The sequence below is a fragment of the Liolophura sinensis genome, chromosome 6, assembly GCF_032854445.1.
Source record: "Liolophura sinensis isolate JHLJ2023 chromosome 6, CUHK_Ljap_v2, whole genome shotgun sequence".
NCBI classification, from domain to species: domain Eukaryota; kingdom Metazoa; phylum Mollusca; class Polyplacophora; order Chitonida; family Chitonidae; genus Liolophura; species Liolophura sinensis.
In genome coordinates this window covers 57,278,614-57,300,458 of record NC_088300.1, presented here as the reverse complement: position 1 = coordinate 57,300,458, position 21,845 = coordinate 57,278,614, and the positions used below count along the sequence as shown (strand labels likewise).

General features: G+C 37.2%; 1 protein-coding gene across 2 annotated transcripts; it reads right to left on the bottom strand.

Annotated features, from left to right (window-relative positions):
• Window positions 1–694: 694 nt before the first annotated feature.
• Window positions 695–21,802, bottom strand: LOC135467867 (protein fuzzy homolog). 2 transcript variants are annotated; one of them, XM_064745768.1, is made up of 11 exons: window positions 21,709–21,802; window positions 12,858–12,979; window positions 12,043–12,196; window positions 10,473–10,583; window positions 8,907–9,104; window positions 8,327–8,422; window positions 7,692–7,795; window positions 5,959–6,035; window positions 5,132–5,233; window positions 3,028–3,159; window positions 695–1,963 (listed from the first exon to the last, which is right to left on the bottom strand). In XM_064745768.1, the coding sequence occupies exons 1-11, from the start codon at window positions 21,784–21,786 to the stop codon at window positions 1,788–1,790; spliced, it is 1,350 nt and encodes a 449-aa protein (XP_064601838.1). In that variant the 5' UTR covers window positions 21,787–21,802; the 3' UTR covers window positions 695–1,787. The 2 variants fall into 2 exon arrangements, with proteins under 2 accessions (XP_064601838.1, XP_064601839.1); XM_064745769.1 differs by lacking the exon at window positions 695–1,963 and having other exon boundaries at window positions 1,973–3,159.
• Between the last annotated feature and the right edge of the window lie 43 nt (window positions 21,803–21,845).

Here is a 21,845-nt window from a genome sequence, read left to right as displayed (position 1 = left end):
AAGGCCCAAGGTACCTTTGGCGTCACATAAGAATTATTATCAACATGACATCCACCAAATTTCATGGAAATTTTGTTTTGAGGACTCCTCAGTTACTGAGGTTAAACATAATTCATCTTAAAACTTTTGAACCATGGTGTTGGGTCTGTTCCATAGAGTTTCCTACAGAACACTGTAAAATTTTCGCCTCATTTCTCTTGGAACGAGAAAAGCTCTTGAAGTGAAGGTTCAAAGATAATAAGCCAAAAATTTTACTGCTTCTCCCATATTACAAGATAGGAATGTCAAAATGTGAAAAACAGTGACTTTTAAAACTGCAACAGAATACAATTAACATAATGCAGCATGATAGTGGACAGACATTCTGTGTATTTCTGAAAAGGATGTCAAACAACAGGTCAGGAATCGCCTAGGTAAGGTATCTGATTGGATAATTATAATGGCCAACAGGGAGATCAACAGATGAACAAACACATACATTATACATATGTTTCTTTGAAGAGAAAAAGATCACTGAAGTGTGACAAGTCAGATCTGACAGTTCCCCTTAACCAGCCATTACTGACTGAACTGACACCAGAATTCTGAGTGGTATGAGGGACAATCCCTGGCTCAGTGATCACAGGCATCTCTTAATGAAAACCAAAAGCATTTGACTAATAAATGTGATTGTGAATAAATCAACCAATGGAGGAGCCTTCTGTGTTGGAGGGTTTGTGTGTCAGGAGAAGGAATGGCCTTGATGCTTTCCTGTGGGCCCTGCCCTGTCCCCATCACCCACAAACCTAACCACCATCACTTGATACCGCTGAGCACTGCACAGAACAATAGCAAGCCAATGATAATTGAGTAGCAAAGATTCTGGAAATAAACATTTCATTCAGAATACTCTATAAAGTCCTCAAAATGATACTTCTGATACCAACACAGGGTTTGTTGAGAAGAAATTAATCAAAATTTAAGAAAAATTCTTAAGCTGCCTTATAAAGTGGATGAATCGATCAGAACCAAGCAAAATGTGCCACTTGAAAAATATTAAACTTCAGGTGAAGTCCACTTTCAATCGCAGTAAACATCCACATATAGTAGCCATTCCTAACACTGACTTGTTGCTGACCTGTTCTAGATCTGAAGAAAATCCAGTCAAATTCTTGCTTCCATTTTTTGGGAAGGGAAATGAAGTTGGCTTTTTAACTCATTTGTTTTCTTAGGTGACACCAATTAATTTGTTATTTTACAGGCCAAATAAATCTTTCTGCAGTGAAGGAGGAAGGTGTAAAATAAAAAAACTCTTGACAATTATCAAAATTGTGGAAAACGTGGGTCATCTTAGAAATATTTACTGTTGAAAATGATATTTACATGTACACCATTGGAATGCCTTGAAAAACATCAACATAGGACAAAATAAAAATGTTAATTTTGAGGCTTGCCCATTCATACAAAAAATAATTGGTGTTGCTTAAGACTTCACCAAAAAGAGAGGTATCATGAGACAGGCTGAGAATCATCTTCAGATCCAGTCTAGCCATAAGTCAGCACAAGAAGCGGTTATTTGGTTATTTAATGTACAAAAAGTACAACTTAGATAAAAACTGGCTTATATCTCATGAAAACATCATATTCCTCTGTAACAGACTTGAAAACAACTTCTGTCTGAATAAACTTTGCTACCACTAACCATACCATCTGCTACAAACGTTAACTGTCAAATAATCTTCAATAGTTTTGAAGAACCATAATATCAACATAAGAAGCATAAATATAGCTTTGAAATACATAAGACGTCACATGTTCATATTCTTGTAAAATATCAGCAACCAGAAAATGATATTAACTAGACCTATACAGAAAAAGCTTTGCTGTCCTGATGGAATGACATTTAGTAAAAGATTATGATGTGTTATAAATGGACAGTCTTGTCTTTGGTAAACATAGTCATTGTCTTCTGTGTTACAGATCTGGAAAAAAAAATCAAAGGTCACATGACAGTATCATCTACCCAAATGGTTATCAGAACTTGTTAAGCAAAAGGATGACAGGATAGTTCACATCAAATTCTTGGCCTAGGGGTTTAGCAAGCTACCGTGGCGACCATGACCCAGGAGCCTCTCACCAAAGTGGTCGCTACGAGTTCAAGTCCAGCTCATGCTGGCTTCTTCTCTGACCATTTGTAGGAAAGTCTACCAGCAACCTGCGGACGTTCGTGTATTCCCCCCTGGCTCTGCCTGGTTTCCTCCCACCATAATGCTGGTCGCTGTCATAAAAGTGAAATATTCTTGACTACAACATCCAATCAAATAAAAAAATAAATAAATCAAATACTTTCCATGTAAAATTTAGAATAAAATGGGAATTAATTTCTTTCAAGAATTCTTCAACTTCACGACAGTAGTCAGTTCATGGCTGTAGAAAACCAGAGTGGTTTGAGTAACCCACTGACCATTGCAAGGAACATTGACAAACCTCCTCCTGTCAAAGCAGTAATAGCTGGATTTGAACAGCTGGCCCTACTGGTTAATGGCCTCACAGTTGCAGCCAGCCAGTGCTCTAACCATATGAGCCAGTATGACTCAAATAAAAAACAAGGAATGTGTCCCTTTTTTATTACCTGGACTGCTAATGTCAAACAATTTTCTACATAGTTGTTTATTTATTGGTGTTGAACACACAAATCTTGGATACACAAAGACGTGTAAATCTAAGAAACCTATACTGGTGTAGGATAATTACAGTATCCGTGTCGTACAACCTCCCATATTCCACTGGTGCACAGACAGAAGATGTTTGCGATGTCCTGAATCATACTAATAAAGGCCATCAATGATAACAGCATACCATTGAGAAAAAGTTCACAGGGAATAAATTTTCACATTAAAAAATCACATGTATTATATACCGCATCGCCTAGCGGTATAAGTAACGGCTTAGTGATGTGATCCTTGGTAAGCCCGTAGGAGAGTGACTGCTGGTCTCCTGAGGCTGGGCCGACTACAGTACAAGGTAATTAGTGAGAGTGAGCTTACTCATTGCGAAGGTGGGGATGACAGGGTTGAAAGAGAGCAAACATCTGATGAGGCCCACTCTGGATGGCGTAGCATTTGTGTGTGTCAGAGGTGATGTAAGTCTCCAGCACTTTGTGACTGAACTGACTAGGCTCTAAAAGTGATGCATGTATTAAAATAGTGAGTGAAGTCATTTGAATTTCATCACAGAAAATATCAAGTATTAATAGAGAAACCACTTATTATAGATCTGTACTTTCCACAGATTCTAACAAAAATATATTCAGGTAAATTTAGGGAAGGAATGATCAACTTCTCTTTGCTGGGTTTTAAGACCTCCATACTCAAGGGGAAAACCATCTTAAAATGGGATCAACCCTTCTGCTTTCACTGAAAGTGACCTCAACATTTTACATGGTCAAGTGTTACCACAACACAGTAGTCCTGGTGAAGAGTTTCTCCAGACTTGGTTGTCAGTGAATAAGAAATCTACCTCTGTAGGTATATGGGTTTCAAAACAGCACATGCATAGCAATACAGCTGGCACCAAAAGCTGTATGTAAGTGGTGTGGTCAACACCTGAGAAAATCCCATGTAAGAGTTATTTCCCCTGAAAACAACTACAGTCTACAGAGTCACTCTTAACAATACATAGTAGAAAATATAGGTTTTTTAATTAAAAAATATAGTGATGGTGGTATATTGTTTAATTTCACAAGGTGGCGCTATTGTGAAGCAGGATCCTGATATGTTGTTGTGTCAAAAAAAATAATGGTTCCGCAACTTCTACAATGTTAGAATGTATCATTTTGTACTGTAATACCATTCTGCGTTTATTCTGACATCCTAATGACGAGCTGAACAGCGTACATTTGATGCCAATAAACTGGCGTCAAGGTCCTATTGACAGGCATTTGACAGTCAGTTTTATGGGTGAATCAAACTGGTAAACCACAGCGCTTTGGCAAATGTGTGCCTTGTGTGACGTACAGATATGCCCGCCAGTATTGGATGGAAGACAAGTGGCTTTCAACTAATGCAATATTTGGAAAGTTTGTCTGCATCTTGCCAAACTTTGTTGGTTCACCCCAGGCACTCCGATTTTCTCCACCTAAAAAACTGACCACCATCATGACGTCTGCAAAACTATGTTTGTGGAAGATCACCCAACCAACCCTTCAAAAAAAAAAAAATAAGATCTTACTCCCCAATATTTATGAGGCTTTTGACGTAATTTGTTTGTTTACTTTTCTCCCAATGTTAACTTTAAAATCTCTGCGTTTTTCACTGGCTAGAATTAAAAATAAATAAAAAAATAAAAAAATGCAAGACATCACTGATGGAACATCTCCTTGGTGTAAATGTGGTTTACATGCACACATATGTAAAGACCTGAGCTTAATATATGTACCTGTGCTTGCAGTACTTTTAAAGATACATGTACCATCCTTATCATATATATGTACCTTAACACTGATTCTTAACACTTTCAGTAATTAACACACACACCTAAAGCTAAGGCCTCACCAATGAAATATCTCCTGTGTGTCACTAAGCTTTATATGTACTAGATATCACTCAAGAAAGTTGAATTTATAACAGGAAAGAAATTTATAACACTAAAATGAAGTAAACACTAAAATGAAGTAAACCCTAATTCTTCAACCTTTTCAGCCACTTCTGCATCCAATATTTTGAAAGATTCTCAGACAACTATGGAGTGTAAAGAAAAAATTTACAGTTTTATGAAGCTTGCATCTTTAGTGAAACAAACAAATTGTTTTAATTGTAAAACATTTAAGCCAACATACATGTAATTGTAGCAGGAATATTGACTTTCCTTTTTCTCACAGGGTTAGACCATCTAATGAACAACATACTCATATCTTATTTCCAAAAGGCTGGTAAAGTAATGTAATATTCTACTTTCAACACTACTAATATCTGTCCTGAAAATTGGAAGAATTAGAGATCATATGCTAAGTGTTATTCATAAAACACACATACCTTCTGTGGGAGTACACAGATAAAAGTTTTGTAAAAGATGTAAATTCAGGCCAAAAAGGTGGGACAGAATGTTGAAAACATGCTGTCAGAAAAAAAAAATCTCCTCTGTCTGAACTTACCTTCCGAGCTTCCTTCTATAGTGGATGGAAAATAAGTCCCCACTACATATTTATAGAATGACCTGAGAATTTCCCTCCTCCTCATGGTGCCCATTGTCTTGCCTACAAGAAATAAGAGAGGTCAGTTAAAACTAGGTCCCCTCATTGGCTTAGTCATCAGGGAACCACTCACAGTAGCTCACTGGAGCCACTCTCACTACAGACAACTGACCCTTGACCATTGAGGTTCTGAGTTCAAATCCCACTCTTCCTGGTTCAGCTGCCATCTCACACCTAAAGCTTTTTAATTACTTGGTAAATGGTGATGAATTGAACATGAAAATTTTGACCACCTCAACTTCAAGTTCCATTACCAAATACTAAGCATTGTGGCAAGGTTTGAAATTTTTTGACTTAAATCAGACTTGTGCTTGTGGAGTCAGTCCCTTATATAACCACCAGTTTTCAAGCATGCCAACACATGTCAAAACTTCCTACAGCACAGTCTTAGACTATAGGTAACTGATTGCTGGATAAGCTAGTTCAGGGGTGCTGTGAGCTGAGATAACTGTAGATTGTCACAATATAAAATTTGAAGATGTCGTCCCTATACTTCCCATTTCATTTGATCAGAGCAGGATTTTTCAAAGACACTTGAGACAACCTACTGATGAAACCCTCAAACAGAATTAATGCTGCTCATTTGTGTGAAACAAGATTATCACCCATAAATCAGCTGTTCTTTTTGTAACACATATGAAAGTATCCACTTGACAAACACCACTTTACTTTGATTTCACGACAAAATTTCCTAGAATTTGGGCGTGCAGAAAATTCAATCCATATACCTGTTTTCCGGGTGTCTTCTTCCATGGGCTGAACTGTGCACAAGCTCTTGTGAGATTCAACATTCACAAGTAGAAACCTGGAAACACACACATGTGGAAATGACAGACTGACTGACTGGATGATCACACCAACGATGCTCACTAAACTCAGCAACACCCCGATATGTCATGGAGTACAGAATGTGTATATGACTGTTCACTGGAATATTATGTTATGTTATTCTACAATGTAAAGGACCTGGATGCTTCAACAGTAATAAGCAACATTTTACAACAGAGATTTACAACAAATGATTCAAGTTTAAAGGTAAACTGCAATGTTTACAATTCATTAAGTATGATGTAGTTTTAATGTAGCTTGTCTTTTGTTTTAAAAATGTAATATTGAATTTTAAAATTCTGCGATGTGGTTGACTGTCAAACTGAATGAATGAATGATAACGGATAACTTTCAGTTTCAGATCAAAAAATTTGCAGTTCAGCTTTATTAGTCTGATACTGTCATTTAAAAAAGCAGGTAGCAGTATATGTCTTACACCTGAACATCCATGAATTTTTTTCTGTAAAGTATGAGTACACAATAACAAAGTAGTAAACTTATATATACCATGACAGTGTTATGTGTACATGCATGTAATTACATGTACGGTGTGTTACAGATCTATACCATGTACATGATGACAGTGTTCTGCGTACATGCATGTAACTACATGTAAGGTGTGTAAGACCTCACACCAGCAACCTACTGTAAGGCCTGAAACCATACAATCTCATTGTATGTATTATGCAGTGATATAGCATTTAATCTCTATTTTTTATTCCGACATACGACAATGAACACCAAGTAATTACAGTCGAAAGTCGAAAATTATTTTCTCAAATCAAAATTATTTGGCTTTTTTATTTTTTAAATTTTATTTTAATGTTACTTTATGGTGATAAATATATAAGTATAACTTATACCGGTACCAGGAAACCATAAAATTTGAAGTCATATTTCAGGACGATGTAAGGTGTTGGTAATGATTTCTGAACAAAACTGTTATTTCAATTATTGTTTTAAAGAATTAAATAAAGCTCACCATAGCAGAGTCCGTGCACAACTTCCATACACCCCGAGTGCAATGCACTGCGTGACAGTAAGTAAGCTAACATTAAACAAGTCGACTGACCACGTGTTAGAAGTGCATCGTTTCAATGGCCTCATGCAGCACGTGCTACTTTTTTAAACAATGCGGTTTTCGATTTTATAAGAGACTTTGACTACGACCATTCAAAAAGCAGGAAATTAATTATCGCGAAACGAATGTTCTTGAAAGATGAAGGTAACTGCATTTTTTTTAACTGTGATTTTTAATCTTCCTTTCTTTGCCCCATGAGACTAGCTGCAGTGCATCGTGATATTTGCACGATGCATCAACTGTTAAAGTTTTGAATCATCAGGATTTGGATTTACAACAATTTCGATTTCAAAGAAAATTGTGACTAGAACGGGAAATAAATTGTTGACACATTGAATACCCCAGCTCTTCGACACATTTAGTCATTCAGGGTATTATTCTTTTATTTTTCTCAAGTTTTGTCCGTTTGTCTTCAGCGAACAAGAAATCTTTCTCAGAAAATTGTCATGGCGTAACCTCCCTGTAACCCGAATGATCGTTCTCTTATATCAAGCCTTGCACATGTGGAGACAAGGTGCTCTACAAACAATGGCAGTGCTAGAAAACCCTTACCCCAGAATGTTTTGGTCAATAGGCATGTTGGTAGGAAAGTTCCGCGGATGAAGCCGACTCACAGCTTTTAAAGATTCATACGCTGCTCTCCAGAATCGACCTACCTACAACAAAACAAACAACTCAATGTGTTGACAAACACGCATCTATGGGCATAATATCATGCTTGTGACACTAATCTAGATTAATAAAAATTTGATAATGACACCAGTAGGCCAGCATTCTGATTTCAGAAGAGATCAATATTGTTGTCTGAACAAATTAATAAATGTGCCATACAAGAATGGTACCCGATTAGTGTGTAAGTGCTGTGCTCATAATTTTTTAACTTACATGATAGTGGTTTAAAAGGTATATGGGCTGCTCTTGGTCAGGTACCTGACAAACTTCCAGATTTAAAGCTGCAGCCGAAGCACGTCCCTAATCATTGAATTACTGGTACATTTAAGACTATCAAACAAAAAATTAATGCTTTCAAACAAGAATGAAATAATATTTTATACTGAGTAATACAAAATTCCAGAAATCACATTAAAGCCATGTTGAGTGAGTTTTCTCTGAGCAGGTTAACAGAGTAACATTTGTGCATACATAACTACTGTTGTAGTGTATCAGTGCTGTGCCCTATATCTCACCTCCATCTCGAGACTGGCCAGTGAAGGGTTAGGGCCGCACACAGCACACACCTCCACACCCTTCATCAGCTGGTAGGTCAGCAGGCGATGGGGCACCTAGAGTAGAACAAGACAAACACAGAACACAAAACATGAATGGAAAATACGTTGGTGAAGTTGGACTACTGTAAATACTATTTGACTTAGAAGACAATGATAACTTAGGAAGCCCAAATCCAATCCATCTGTCATGAAAGCAATATTTATGTTATTTCATCTTTATTTTTTAATGTTCTAATTATTACTCAAATTGCAATTTTGATAATGTAAAATACCACTCTAATCTGTACAGGAAATCCTGATATTTCACCTTTACATACTAGTAAATAGTAAAGAATCTTTCAGAATAATTCATTTTTCCATAATTTCACACAACTTACAGCTATATAAATCCAGTGATCATAGTAAAACTATTATAATTTATGAACTGCACAATGAAAAACAGTTGTCTTTTTTGCAGGGTATGAAATCTTTCTATTACAACAGACTGTCACACCATAGAGGGCCTATCATAAAGCACAGGCAACCAGATATCCCTCACCGTAGGGCTGGTGTGTGGCAGGAACACTGGAATATCTCGAGACGAACATTTTGGAGAGGCAGCCACAATCATGGAGAGGAGAACTAGCTCTGTGGAAGTGAATGTCCACCATTTCCGCGTGGCCACAGCCACCTTCCCGTGCACTAATAGGCAGCCGTATGAACTGTCTGCAGCTTCCACAAACGCATCTAGAAATGCCTGGTCAATTCAGACAAAACAGGAGGTTAGGAAATTTTACATTTATTACATGTTGTTACTTATGCTTGTCTCCTACTTTGTCATCCAACATGCTTCAGGGAAAAACAACCTTGTAAATTTAGACCTTACTTATAAACTCTTCTGATATATACTGTATCCATATGTTGTACCAGTTACTGGTGACATAGTACAAGCACTCAAAATGCTGAATGGAGCAGCACCCTGAAATACATGTGCATAGCTGTTACTGACTTTCCGGGTTCAGGTTTGGTTTGATCAAACAATAAGACACTGGATAAACTGTGATGTAACACCTAGTCAAGTTTAACAGCAGAACCACTTATTTAAAATTACAAATTAAGACATAGCAACATGTCAGATGTAACACACCATAAAATAAACGACATGAGCTGTACCACAAACATGAGTTATGTTTCAACCAATATCACTTGGACTGTTGTTTTTTTCTCTCAGTGTAGTCAACTGTCTAACATTAACACATAGGATTCTCCCATTCTGGTATATACTTTAAATGCAATACTTTACTGCTACATACAAAATACATTGATCTGTGCTGGACCCAATGTAACATTGTGAGGCCGCAGTACTAGGCTACACTTGGTAAGTGTGTGTCGCTATGCTAGGTTACAATGTACGGTTTGTGAAGTAGTCTAGATTTATGGTATTTTGTCTGCTTACATTCAGGCTTGGCTAAACACTGCTTTAACAGTTTAAAATCTTACTGTACAACACTAAGCAAATCTCGCTACAGCTCTACAACAATATCAGCACGTATACAAAACATAAACAGGAACACTAAAAGATTGGTCAATCGCCGCACATAGATTTTCAGTATGGCCGAAGCACTACGTTTCACTGCTTGCGGGCGATGTCATCAAATAACTGTAAATACTACCGGGTACTCTTCCATCACAGAAACGCTACTCATAATGGTTGTACGAACATTAACGCTTTAAAACATGTATGTATCGTAATAAAATAAGTTCAACATACCTGGAAACATCAAACAATAAGACACAGAATACACTGTGATGAAACAACTTATAAAGTTTAACGGCAGAACAAGGCAGGACATACCAAAACCTTAACTCGTCCAATATCAAGTTGATGTGTGAAAAGCAGACTTGTACATAATGTTTCAAAGGAATAAGGGGGGCCTCTCAATGTTATTATCTCACATAGCTAACAACAGTTCACATGGTAGACCAACAATAAAATTTTACATCCAAACTGTCCTTTCCACAAAAGCACCAGGATTAAAATACAGTTGTATAAGAAGGTATCAGAAAATAGTCATATTTAACAAAATAAGTTTAACAAACAAAGTAACCAGGTTATTATCATTACCTGCAATACTTGATTTTCTGGGGCAAGAATAGTGTCCACAGCATTTGTGACATCGCTAAAGGTAGACAACTCATCATGGCTGAGTAAGGTGTCCACCATGTGATAGCATACCTAATAAGTCGAAAGACATAATTCCATAATAACTGTGAGTGAAAAACCATTCAATAACAATTAAAAAAAAAAATAATGTTAGCTACATACCAAACACATAAAAAAACATAAAATGACAACTGCAAAACAAAAATTACAAAGCAAACAGCATCAATAACAATATATTGTTAGCCATTTGAAAGTTTAATCATAAAGAAATACATACCACTGAAACAACCTTCCATTCATTTCTAAATCACCAGTTTTAAAATAAAACTGTACGTAATTATGTAGTCAGTTCTGTAGTCATGCTTTTTGGTGTCAACTGTGAAAAGTGCGACCACTCAGACTGGTGAAATGAGCACAGGAATAATCAACAAGTTGTTATGTGACAATCACAAATCTTACAACAACTATGTGAAATGTAACCTCAACTTCACATCAAATTAAACTGCTCTCAATCCTTATACTTCTGGCACTCTGCTGTCTTAGGCTGTGCCCCACAAAAAAAAGAGGTTTCTTGTAGTCCTGAAAGAATTTCTACTTTTTGTTACTTTGTTGTGTGTGTATAAGGGAGACTTTTAAGGCCACAATCAACGCAAAAGTAACAGGCAAACTTCAAATGGACAAATTTTTATTACTTTTTTACAACACACTTGGATTAATGCAGTTATGAATGCATGCGATGAATAAGTTGGAGTGGTTAAAAAGTAGAAACATAAATGTGTTAGATATATTATTGGGATATCACAGATATTGTCTTCTGATTGTTGAAGAGAAAAAAAAAACAACTTCAATGACTGACATTCACAACATATGGCTAAACTGCTAGCCAGGTAACCCATTTCCTTAAAATTAATAGCCGTTTCTCCTTTCACAATAGGTCATCATCAGGGAAAATTAAGTCAAGACTCAAATATCTACTGTTTATCACTGGATTAAATGTGTTTTAATCACCTTGTGTGAGTTTATCTTTTCCTGACGATGCCTAGTGCATCTAGCCATGTGACTCAGTCAAGTGAAAAGAAATTGTCAGTTTGTAAAATGGTGAGGTTTGGAAAGTGTTCATGCCCCAGATACATCCATGTTCATTGTGACATGACGGTCTTCAGAATTCACAAACAACTATGAGCAGTTTTCATATGATGGAAACAGCATAAGCCAAAAAAAAACAAAAGTCCAGGTAAGTGAATGTAAGAGTACAAATTATTATTCTGAAAGTTAAGGTGGGAATAATAAAACATCTTCATCTAAAGCACTTTGGCAACATTATCTTCCTATTTCCTAAACTTTCTACCTGGTTCTGCCCACTTTCTTCCCCCCAAAATGCTGGCAGCTGTCATATAAGTGAAATATTCTTGAGCAAGGCATAAAACACAAATGATATAAATAAATTTCCTAAACTTTCCAGAAAAAAAAGCCTGATAGTGCTCAGTCAGAAGTTACACATGTCTGGTAACAAGGGATTCATGTGACTCACCTTGATCTCTTTCTTGAACCTCTCCACATTTTTGATGTGGATGAGATCATCCTGGCCATACACTAGCACCATAGACTGGAAGACTAGGTTTAGTAGCTGGTTAAAGTGGCAGTCACAGGCATTGTCATCTCCACTCACCATGATCAATGTCAGACTGCAAAGTCAAGGGTCAAACATCAGTGATTACTCAGTACTGATGACTAACAGGGGGAAATAACTCTTGGTACAAGGACTATCGATCAGCGTCTCCAAATGTAAGTGATAAGATCTGATATTATGTTCATGTAGCATAGCTTTTTGATTCTTAAGACACTTCTCTTAACTGGCAATACAAAATTAAAACACAAACCTCTAACATTTATACTCCACATGTATATAAAACAGTTTATGTAACATTTATTTATTTACTCATTTGATTGGACTTTTACACCCCACTGAAGAATATTTCACTTATAGGACGGCGGCCAGCATTATGATGGGTGGAAACGGGACAGAGCCCGGGGGAAACTCACGACCATCCGCAGGTTGCTGTCACACCTTCCCACATGCGGCCAGAGAGAAAACCAGCATGAGCTGGACTTAATATATTTACAGCAACATAGAACATTATATGATTGTGTTACTTTATTTCTAGTAGCTACATGTAATTACATGTATGTACTGCATGTACCATACATTTTCAAATCTTAATTTAAACACTACATTTTACATGAACCAACCAAACTTGACCACACACCTCACCCGCATGGGGGATAACTCTTGCATTACACGAATCAAAGTTTTCTCCCTTGGAGCAGATGGTCACATTTACTGACCTGTCATGAAATACTCGCCATACAACTTTAGCATCATCAGTAGTTGTGGACAGTAATGATACTGCTTGATTGCTGGCAAACATGTGCACACCATTTAGCGAACCTATGACAGGGAAGGGTAGCTGTAAAGAAATAAGTGAAAAGTACATTATTATACTAAATGCAATAATGAAATAACCTGCCTGTTTTGTTGTTCTTTTTATTGATGATGCGTATTGAATGTATAAGAGCGGAGCTGAATCTCCTCCCTTACCAAGGGTTCTGACAGGGACATTCTGAGTGGCAAGCACTAAAAGGAGTCAAGCGAATGGGAAAGGGTGTGTTCTCACTGATACGTCCTATAGTTATATAATGGAAACCAAAACCAACCAAAATTATTAATTTTAAAAATAAATAAATCAACAAATAAAAAAATTATGCAAGAGATAAGAGTCAATTTTTAAATTTTTTTTTATAATTATCTCAACATAAAGAAAATTTATTATTGGTATATGAGTTTGTAATTTAAGATTTAGTTCTATCCTGGTGTTTTACATGTACCAGCACAGTGGCCGCTTGAATGCAGCCACTTTGTATAGGCAAGTCCTTGGAACGTCCCATAAACTGATACTTAGCCCTCCCTCTCTAAATTTTTGAAGTGGTTCTGATGCACTTGCAGTAGGCCACAATGTTAACATGTAACACTTCCAAAACATGCATCAATACAAAATATGATAATGCATTTGCAATTTTGGACACAACTTAAAATGCTGAAATCCAATGTTGTTCCCATTCACATGAATGCTAATGGCTAATGAGTCAGCTAAACAACAATTCTAACGTAATTACGACCTTAAGATTGAATAATTCATAAACAGCATTTCGTATTGTACCAAAGTAGATTTTATAGGTATACAAGTATGATAAATAATGCACTTGTCTGACCACAGTGGTTACATGAACATAGTCAGTGTTTATAAGGCACATGATATTGGTCGGTTCAGGTAAGGCTTCCCTAGTCCCAGCTTATTCCTGCTGTATTGGTATTACATGTACGCACACACACAGTCCTGAGGGCAGAGTCTATTTGTTTGTCTTACACCTATATATAAGGAACGTGACTTATGGAACAAAAGGTTAGCATCAATAAGTAATGGTACAGAGCCGGGTTCTGGTGGTATCTGAGTAACGCTGTTGTGTAGAAAAGATTTGTCAGGTGTTCTCTCTCTCAGGCCACTACACAACAAACACTGCTGTCTGTTGTCGTAGTTACCACATTCACAACATACATACATAAGAGTACTATCCCAGACAAATTTACATGTCATGTTTTTTTCTTCATAAAAGTGCCAGAGATAAGAGCCTCAAATTCACTCACATACTACAAAATACAAATCTAATTTTATAATGCAGACACCAACTGGTTAACTTCACCAAGCAAAGATGAGGGTGACTTCAATTTTAAACTGACAGTTCTTAACGTTTCCAGGTCCAAAACTACCATATTTCAGAAATTCTGCTAAGCATATTGTTTAATTATTGATCATTACAGTAATCAAGAATATATTTTACTTAAACATGTAAAACAGAAAAGGGAAGAAAAGGGTTCCAGTAATTCTTCAACCTTTTTGCATGTTTGCAACGTGTTTATTCAAGCAAATTCTTAGGGGATTCTTCTGTGTAGACGGATAAAATTATACTTTTTGACAAGCTCTGAAATTGGTCTATCCAACCAATGTATTTTTGTCCCCAAAATAAAAATAAAAATTTGCATAAATTGCACTTAAAGTTGCTCTTTTAATGGGAAAAGACTGAAGGATTAAGGTTAAGGTCCTGGTTGGGAAAGGGAAACCATGGCCTAATTGCCAGGTATCTGATTGACAAACCTCCTGACATAAAATCACACATGAAGCAGCAAACGGTGGATTTGAACACCTGATTCCATTAACCAAGGGCTAGATAATTTCTGCCAGAAAGTACACAATGAGCTAAGAACTACATGCCCGAAACACTGTCAATGGCATTTTCCACTAAAGTCCATCTTTCAATGAATGGCTGATATTTTAAACCTTAATCTCAGTTAACACACGTTTTGTAAGAGAAAAAAAAATTGCAAAATACAAATCCTGATTTAAGTACACTTTACACTGTTTCATAATGTTCTTTCATTTTTTTTTCCTTTTTATTCACATCTTTTCCCTTTGTCAAAATATTGCACTACGTGTGTGATGTGCTTTAGATTGCTTAATCATTCCATGCTGACAGACCTATTAACACTGGCACATGAGCACAGAGGAATTAACTTGGCAAGTCTCTTTTTTAATACAATCTTACTTTTTCTTCTTCTTATCTTAACACGAATAAGAAGAATTTGCAAATTTACATATGAACAGAGAAGCCCATCCATCCATCCGCTCCAAACCTCTCTTACAGCAGGAATGTTTACTAACAGAATTGTCACAACATGTCAAGACATAAAACCCATGCCAAAAGTATTAATAAGTATACATACATGTACTTACACACACCACCGTGTTACCAGTTGCGGTACACTCAAATAGACTTAGTTAGCTCACTGCCAACATGCATGTATATCTCAAAACAAAAGCTGAAGGAGAAAACAGGTCCCAAATGTTGTTCACACAAAGTCATTTGAAAAAAATATTTGTCAACACACCTGACAAGGCAGGGTCATTTCAAAAATACGCAATGGCCTGGCTTTTCAAATAAACCCCCATATAACATATATAGGAATAAATCCAACTCATAATTCAGGAGAAGCTGGCTACCCTGTGAAAATACAACACCAAAATTTAAACTGGTGGAGTAGCTATGGTTACGGCCAAAGTCAACTTGACCTGTGTTAGCGACCCCTTGCTGGCCTCAAACAGCAAATCTGGCCCTGTTTATGATTGCTCCAAACACCAATATCAGCATTACAGACAAACCATGCTACGAATGTCCAGTCCCAAGGCTCTGGATCAGATATTCTGTATAAGAGTAACACTTCTACCAAACATCAACACAAAGATATTTGTTACATAAACTGAGGCCCTAAGCCAGCACGCACAGTAAAGACAGCAAATGAGAAAATCAACATCTGAAACCATGACATGTTGACTGCCCCAGAAAAAACACAGGTAAATTTACCAAATGTCAACGAGGAAGAGTGAGGAAATCTGCCCAAGCTGTGTAGAAACCCACCAATCAGCTCACCTCACATTCCTCCCAGCAACAAATTTATTTATGAGCCAACTTAATTAACAGGGGGTACACAAAGCTAAACAAACACATATCGCACAGAGCTGAAGTGCTTACATGCTGCATGAGACATGGAGCTTTGGACCACTGTTCAACTTTGTACACTCTGCCTGGCAGCATCCCATGCTTAAGGCACCCACTCTACCATATGCTGGGGACATAAGGAGAGAAAGTACAGGACACATACACTTATTTGTAAAAGACAGGAAAGCAGTTAAACACAAAGAAATGAAATTTCTTAATCTTCAAACTCTTAATTCTCGCATGAGAACAGCATACCATAACACACATGTACTGAGTACTGGGCATAGCACAGGTGTACTGGTAAATACAGGAGTTGTTGAGTGCTTGGGGTTTAATGTCGTACTTAACTATCTTTCAGTCATATAACAAAGGAATCCATAGAGTGCATGTAATGTGCAGGCCGGATTGACCCTGGATCTACCTACCGCTCACGAAAGTAAATACAGGAACAGTGCAATATCATTTGATAAGAAATATGTAAGTGGTGTATGTCACAAGTGGGAAATTTCCTCAGTAGCTTGCCAAAGGTCAGTGGTTTACTTTACATACTTTGGTTTTGTCACCACAGGTGATGACTGGTAAGACAATATACTGAGGCGCCCTGTTTAGGGGCGAGCTAAAAGTCATAAGTGAAGGGATTAAAGTATTAAAATTTATAATGTATGCATTTAATAGTATAGGATCTATTATTTAGAGCATGGGGTTAGGTTCAACCTATCAGTAACAGTTTTTTTCACACCTATAAAACTGACTGCCTCATACAGGTGTATTTTTATGCATGACATAAAATAAAAAATAAATCAAAGAGAGTAACATATACATGTACATGTACCTTTAAACTGACCAGCACCACTAGTATAACATCAAATAGTTCTGGTTGCTAAATAAGATCAAATCTAAAGTGACAAAATGCAACATTCTGTGAAGTATAATGTATTATATTTTCAGAAATGGAATTTCTTAATTTCAATGTTGTGGTTTACAGGTGGTTGACAATTTTACCATATAACATCTTACACTTGAAAATGTATATTAATATCTTAATTTAACTTGAGTGCAAAGAACCCATAAAGTTCATCAATACATATAAACCATGGACGCTCCAGCTGAAACTAGAAAAGAAGAAATGATGAAACATCTAATGTCATGGAGAAACTGACTTTGTTCTCTTAGGTATCACATACTGTGAAGCGTATATTCTAATGTTCACCTGAACCCTGAACAGCAAAATTACATATACAAAAGCAGGTTTCTAACATTTGTCTCTATCCTCGCAACCATGAAAAAAATTCAATAAACATTGTGCAATTATTAAAACGAAGCATAATCATAACCGTAAAAGTTTAGGTTTCATTTACTTTCTTCACTAACATGCTCCACCTGTGACAGCTATCACAAATGGGCATTGCAAGCTTTTCTTTCTTTTCATTTCTGTGTCACTCCGGACTGGAGAATAATATGCCATATGGACTTGAAAATGTGAAAACAAAATGTAACAGTTTGTTATTATCATCACTAGCTAGTCATTTGCTTTTTCTCTTAGCCTCCTGCTATCACTTGCATGTTGTCTGTCTGAGATAAATTATATACTACTTACTAATATATCGGTTGTGTGCAGGCTGCATTATTTCTGCCTTGTGTAATGAAAACAGCTACAAATAAGTATGTTAGTACAGTAGATTCTTCATGCAGGGAATGTATAAATTATACAGCTAACATTTTGTTCTATTAGTTCAGAACTTTATTGTTTACCACAAATTGCTGGTAGCCAACTTTCTGTCAGCTCATATGTGTAGTTCTATCCTTTATCTACCCTAAATGACCTAAAATTTCGCCCATAAAAGTGCATTTTAGAGACAAATAAATGTCCCACCACATTGTTTTTCATGCTGAAACTTACAATTTTCAAGTAAAATATCCCATGTTCCAAGCATACATCAAAACACCTTTATAAAATCAATAGAACTCTCAGAATCAGGAAAAATGCACAAGTTTGTCATGGTAAAAATTTATAGTCATTTAGGGTAGTTCTTTTATTTTTACCAAAATACTGGTAAAGCATTTACCACAAACGTTAACCTGTCAGTAACTAACTTTCTGTTTGTTCACAATTTCAGGGTTTTCAGCAAACTTTAGGTGACGAGTTTAACAACTTCTTATTGTTCTATTCTTTAACAAAAACACAATGTTCACTTTTACCTGTTTCCCATTTACGGTGCTACTTCACCATGTCATATAATAAAAGTCCTTATGCCAGCCTTATCTTTCGTCCTCTAGTTCAGCTTAACTGGCACTTATTGACACTGTTCAGTCCATCATATCGGAGGGCTCTTGCGAAAAAGTGCCCTTTCGTTCCTTTGCGATTCGATTGGTTTGTTGACAAAAGTCTTGTCTACTAAACAACTTCCTGACTTGTTCGGGCTCAAAATGACTAAGTCATGTGACAGCATTTTGATTATGGGAACTCCAAGTAAATATACAGTCTTCATAGACATAGACATGCATGGATACTGACATAAATATGATTGTAAACTTAGTGAATTTTCAAATTTTTGGTCAATTTTTTGGTGACCTGTCACTGAGAGAAATCAAACCATTCTGTTCTATGAAAAGCTCTGAAAGGTCCTGTTATGTGGTCAGGGTGAGACTACATATGATGGGAACTGAGGTTCATGTAACATTCTAATATAAAGAACTGTGGACATTCATGTTGGTTGTAGACAAAGGAAAATCATGATCATATCTCATAAACTTTTGATTTTGTTTCCAAGCAGCCACATGTACTGTAGCACGTGTTCCATAGAAGTATGGAGTGAAAACATGTATAACACCATAGTAAATGCATTCGCTGAAAACAGGACTCTGGCTGTTCCATAGGCTACACTGATTCCAAAGTTCAAAACAAAAATTATTCAGCTTAAGGAGATTCCTTCTTGGGCGAATAGCATAGTGTACTATAGTGCTCCTTTTCATGCATGCTGACTAAGGGAGCTACAGAATGAAAACTAACGAAATTGGGCAGGTAACAAAATTTACCTGCAGATACACGGATCCATGACATAACATTTTATTCATTTATTTACTTCATTGGTGCTTTATATTATATATTTCACTGAAATATACCAATTACTGTTCAATAAAACTTTCTGTTATCAAAAAAGGCATGTCTGCATCACCTGGTCTAACCATGGCTGGTTCACAAAAAAAAACATTTTCAGGGTCTACCCCTGTGCGGTCACCATTTCAATCTGGTTGTCGGAGTCACATGAACTACGTTTCTATTCAAAACATCATTTAAGGGAGATAATTCTCGACTCTCAGCCACACGTCGGCATTTACATTTAGCAGAAGCCACGATCTCAAGTGGAAAATGTGCTTACTCTAACTGTAAATCAGAAACATTTATGGCTGTTTCTCTCTGTTACCCTCGCACCTATAGCTACCACACTCCACAAAGACCATATGCTGCTAATATTTCTCCATGTAAAGTACCCTCTTCTCCAACTGAAACCCAGCACATTGCCATATTCTGCAACATGGATCGGAAGCTAGGTGTGGGTGAAGATAATGGTCCTCCCAGTGTTATTGTATAGGAAAATACCTATTTTTGAATTGCTGTCAGCCATCTTGTATCTGTTAGATTTGTATAATTTCCAGCTTTTCCAGAGAGGGTGGTCATGTGGCCTCCACCTTCCGAACTGTCATACAGAATAGCCTCATTTTGGACTGGACCAGAACGACGCATTGTCTGCAGCTTTCTATCTGCAGCTTTCTGCCCATCCTGCTGCAGGACGGATTTCCATCGCTCTTTTATGTAGTGCTGCTTCACTGAGATGACTTACTGAAGGCAAGTAAGTCACCCCACCCGAGCCATTATATTGATACGGGTCAACCAGTCGTTGCACTATCCCTTACATGCTGAACACCAAGCGAGGAAGTTACAACTCCCTCTTTTTTAAGGTCTTAGATGTGACCCGACCCAGGATTGATCCTGGATCTACTGCTCCCGCCGAAGATGCTCCACCAACTGTGCTATCGTGGCTGGTTTTCATTTTTTGGAAATCATAAATCATTGCTATGCCATTCCCCCAACTTGCAGTTTACGCAAGTAAATGGACAATAAGTTTGGGAACCTGCTTAAACCCTTAAAAATACTGTAGGCCTGCATGTCTTTATCCAGTTAAATATAAATATCAACTACCGATATACTACATATAATCACAATTTTCAAAAATTAAAAAAAAGAAGAACATAAAATGCAACGCAAATACACTAACTTCTCTGGAGATTTCGTCAATAAACTGGCTTAAACTTACTACTACAACCCACAAAACGCTTTTTTTTGGGGGCTAATTCTATGAAAAAGTGGAAAAAACGATTATGACATTTAGCAGAAGCCACGATCTCAAGTGGAAAATGTGCTTACTCTAACTGTAAATCAGAAACATTTATGGCTGTTTCTCTCTGTTACCCTCGCACCTATAGCTACCACACTCCACAAAGACCATATGCTGCTAATATTTCTCCATGTAAAGTACCCTCTTCTCCAACTGAAACCCAGCACATTGCCATATTCTGCAACATGGATCGGAAGCTAGGTGTGGGTGAAGATAATGGTCCTCCCAGTGTTATTGTATAGGAAAATACCTATTTTTGAATTGCTGTCAGCCATCTTGTATCTGTTAGATTTGTATAATTTCCAGCTTTTCCAGAGAGGGTGGTCATGTGGCCTCCACCTTCCGAACTGTCATACAGAATAGCCTCATTTTGGACTGGACCAGAACGACGCATTGTCTGCAGCTTTCTATCTGCAGCTTTCTGCCCATCCTGCTGCAGGACGGATTTCCATCGCTCTTTTATGTAGTGCTGCTTCACTGAGATGACTTACTGAAGGCAAGTAAGTCACCCCACCCGAGCCATTATATTGATACGGGTCAACCAGTCGTTGCACTATCCCTTACATGCTGAACACCAAGCGAGGAAGTTACAACTCCCTCTTTTTTAAGGTCTTAGATGTGACCCGACCCAGGATTGATCCTGGATCTACTGCTCCCGCCGAAGATGCTCCACCAACTGTGCTATCGTGGCTGGTTTTCATTTTTTGGAAATCATAAATCATTGCTATGCCATTCCCCCAACTTGCAGTTTACGCAAGTAAATGGACAATAAGTTTGGGAACCTGCTTAAACCCTTAAAAATACTGTAGGCCTGCATGTCTTTATCCAGTTAAATATAAATATCAACTACCGATATACTACATATAATCACAATTTTCAAAAATTAAAAAAAAGAAGAACATAAAATGCAACGCAAATACACTAACTTCTCTGGAGATTTCGTCAATAAACTGGCTTAAACTTACTACTACAACCCACAAAACGCTTTTTTTTGGGGGCTAATTCTATGAAAAAGTGGAAAAAACGATTATGACGCCCCCCGTCCGAGGCCTCCATAACCTGTCAACTTTGATTGACAGTGGTTTGGAACTGTTTTTTTGTGTCAAAAAGTATTCCACGACTTCCACAGTATTACTCAATGGGTCAGTAAATCACCGTGAAGTAAAATACTTGCAATCAACACATCTTACCGGTTTTAGATCGCCCTTAGTTCTGGAAAACAGGGGCACTCCCCCCTCCGCCGTCAGGCAGAACAGGTAGGCCGCCATTTTCAAGCCACAGAGTACGCACGCGCTGTCCTGACAACAACCGAGAACGATGGGTAATG

Coding starts and splice junctions, on each gene's coding strand:
- LOC135467867 (XM_064745768.1), bottom strand. CDS start 21,786: ATGGCGGCCTACCTGTTCTGCCTGACGGCGGAGGGGGGAGTGCCCCTG. Junction 10,584..12,042: donor GGTTCAAGAAAGAGATCAAG/GTGAGTCACATG, acceptor TCGACTTATTAG/GTATGCTATCACATGGTGGA. Junction 1,964..3,027: donor TCATCCCCACCTTCGCAATG/AGTAAGCTCACT, acceptor ATTTTTTTTTCC/AGATCTGTAACACAGAAGAC.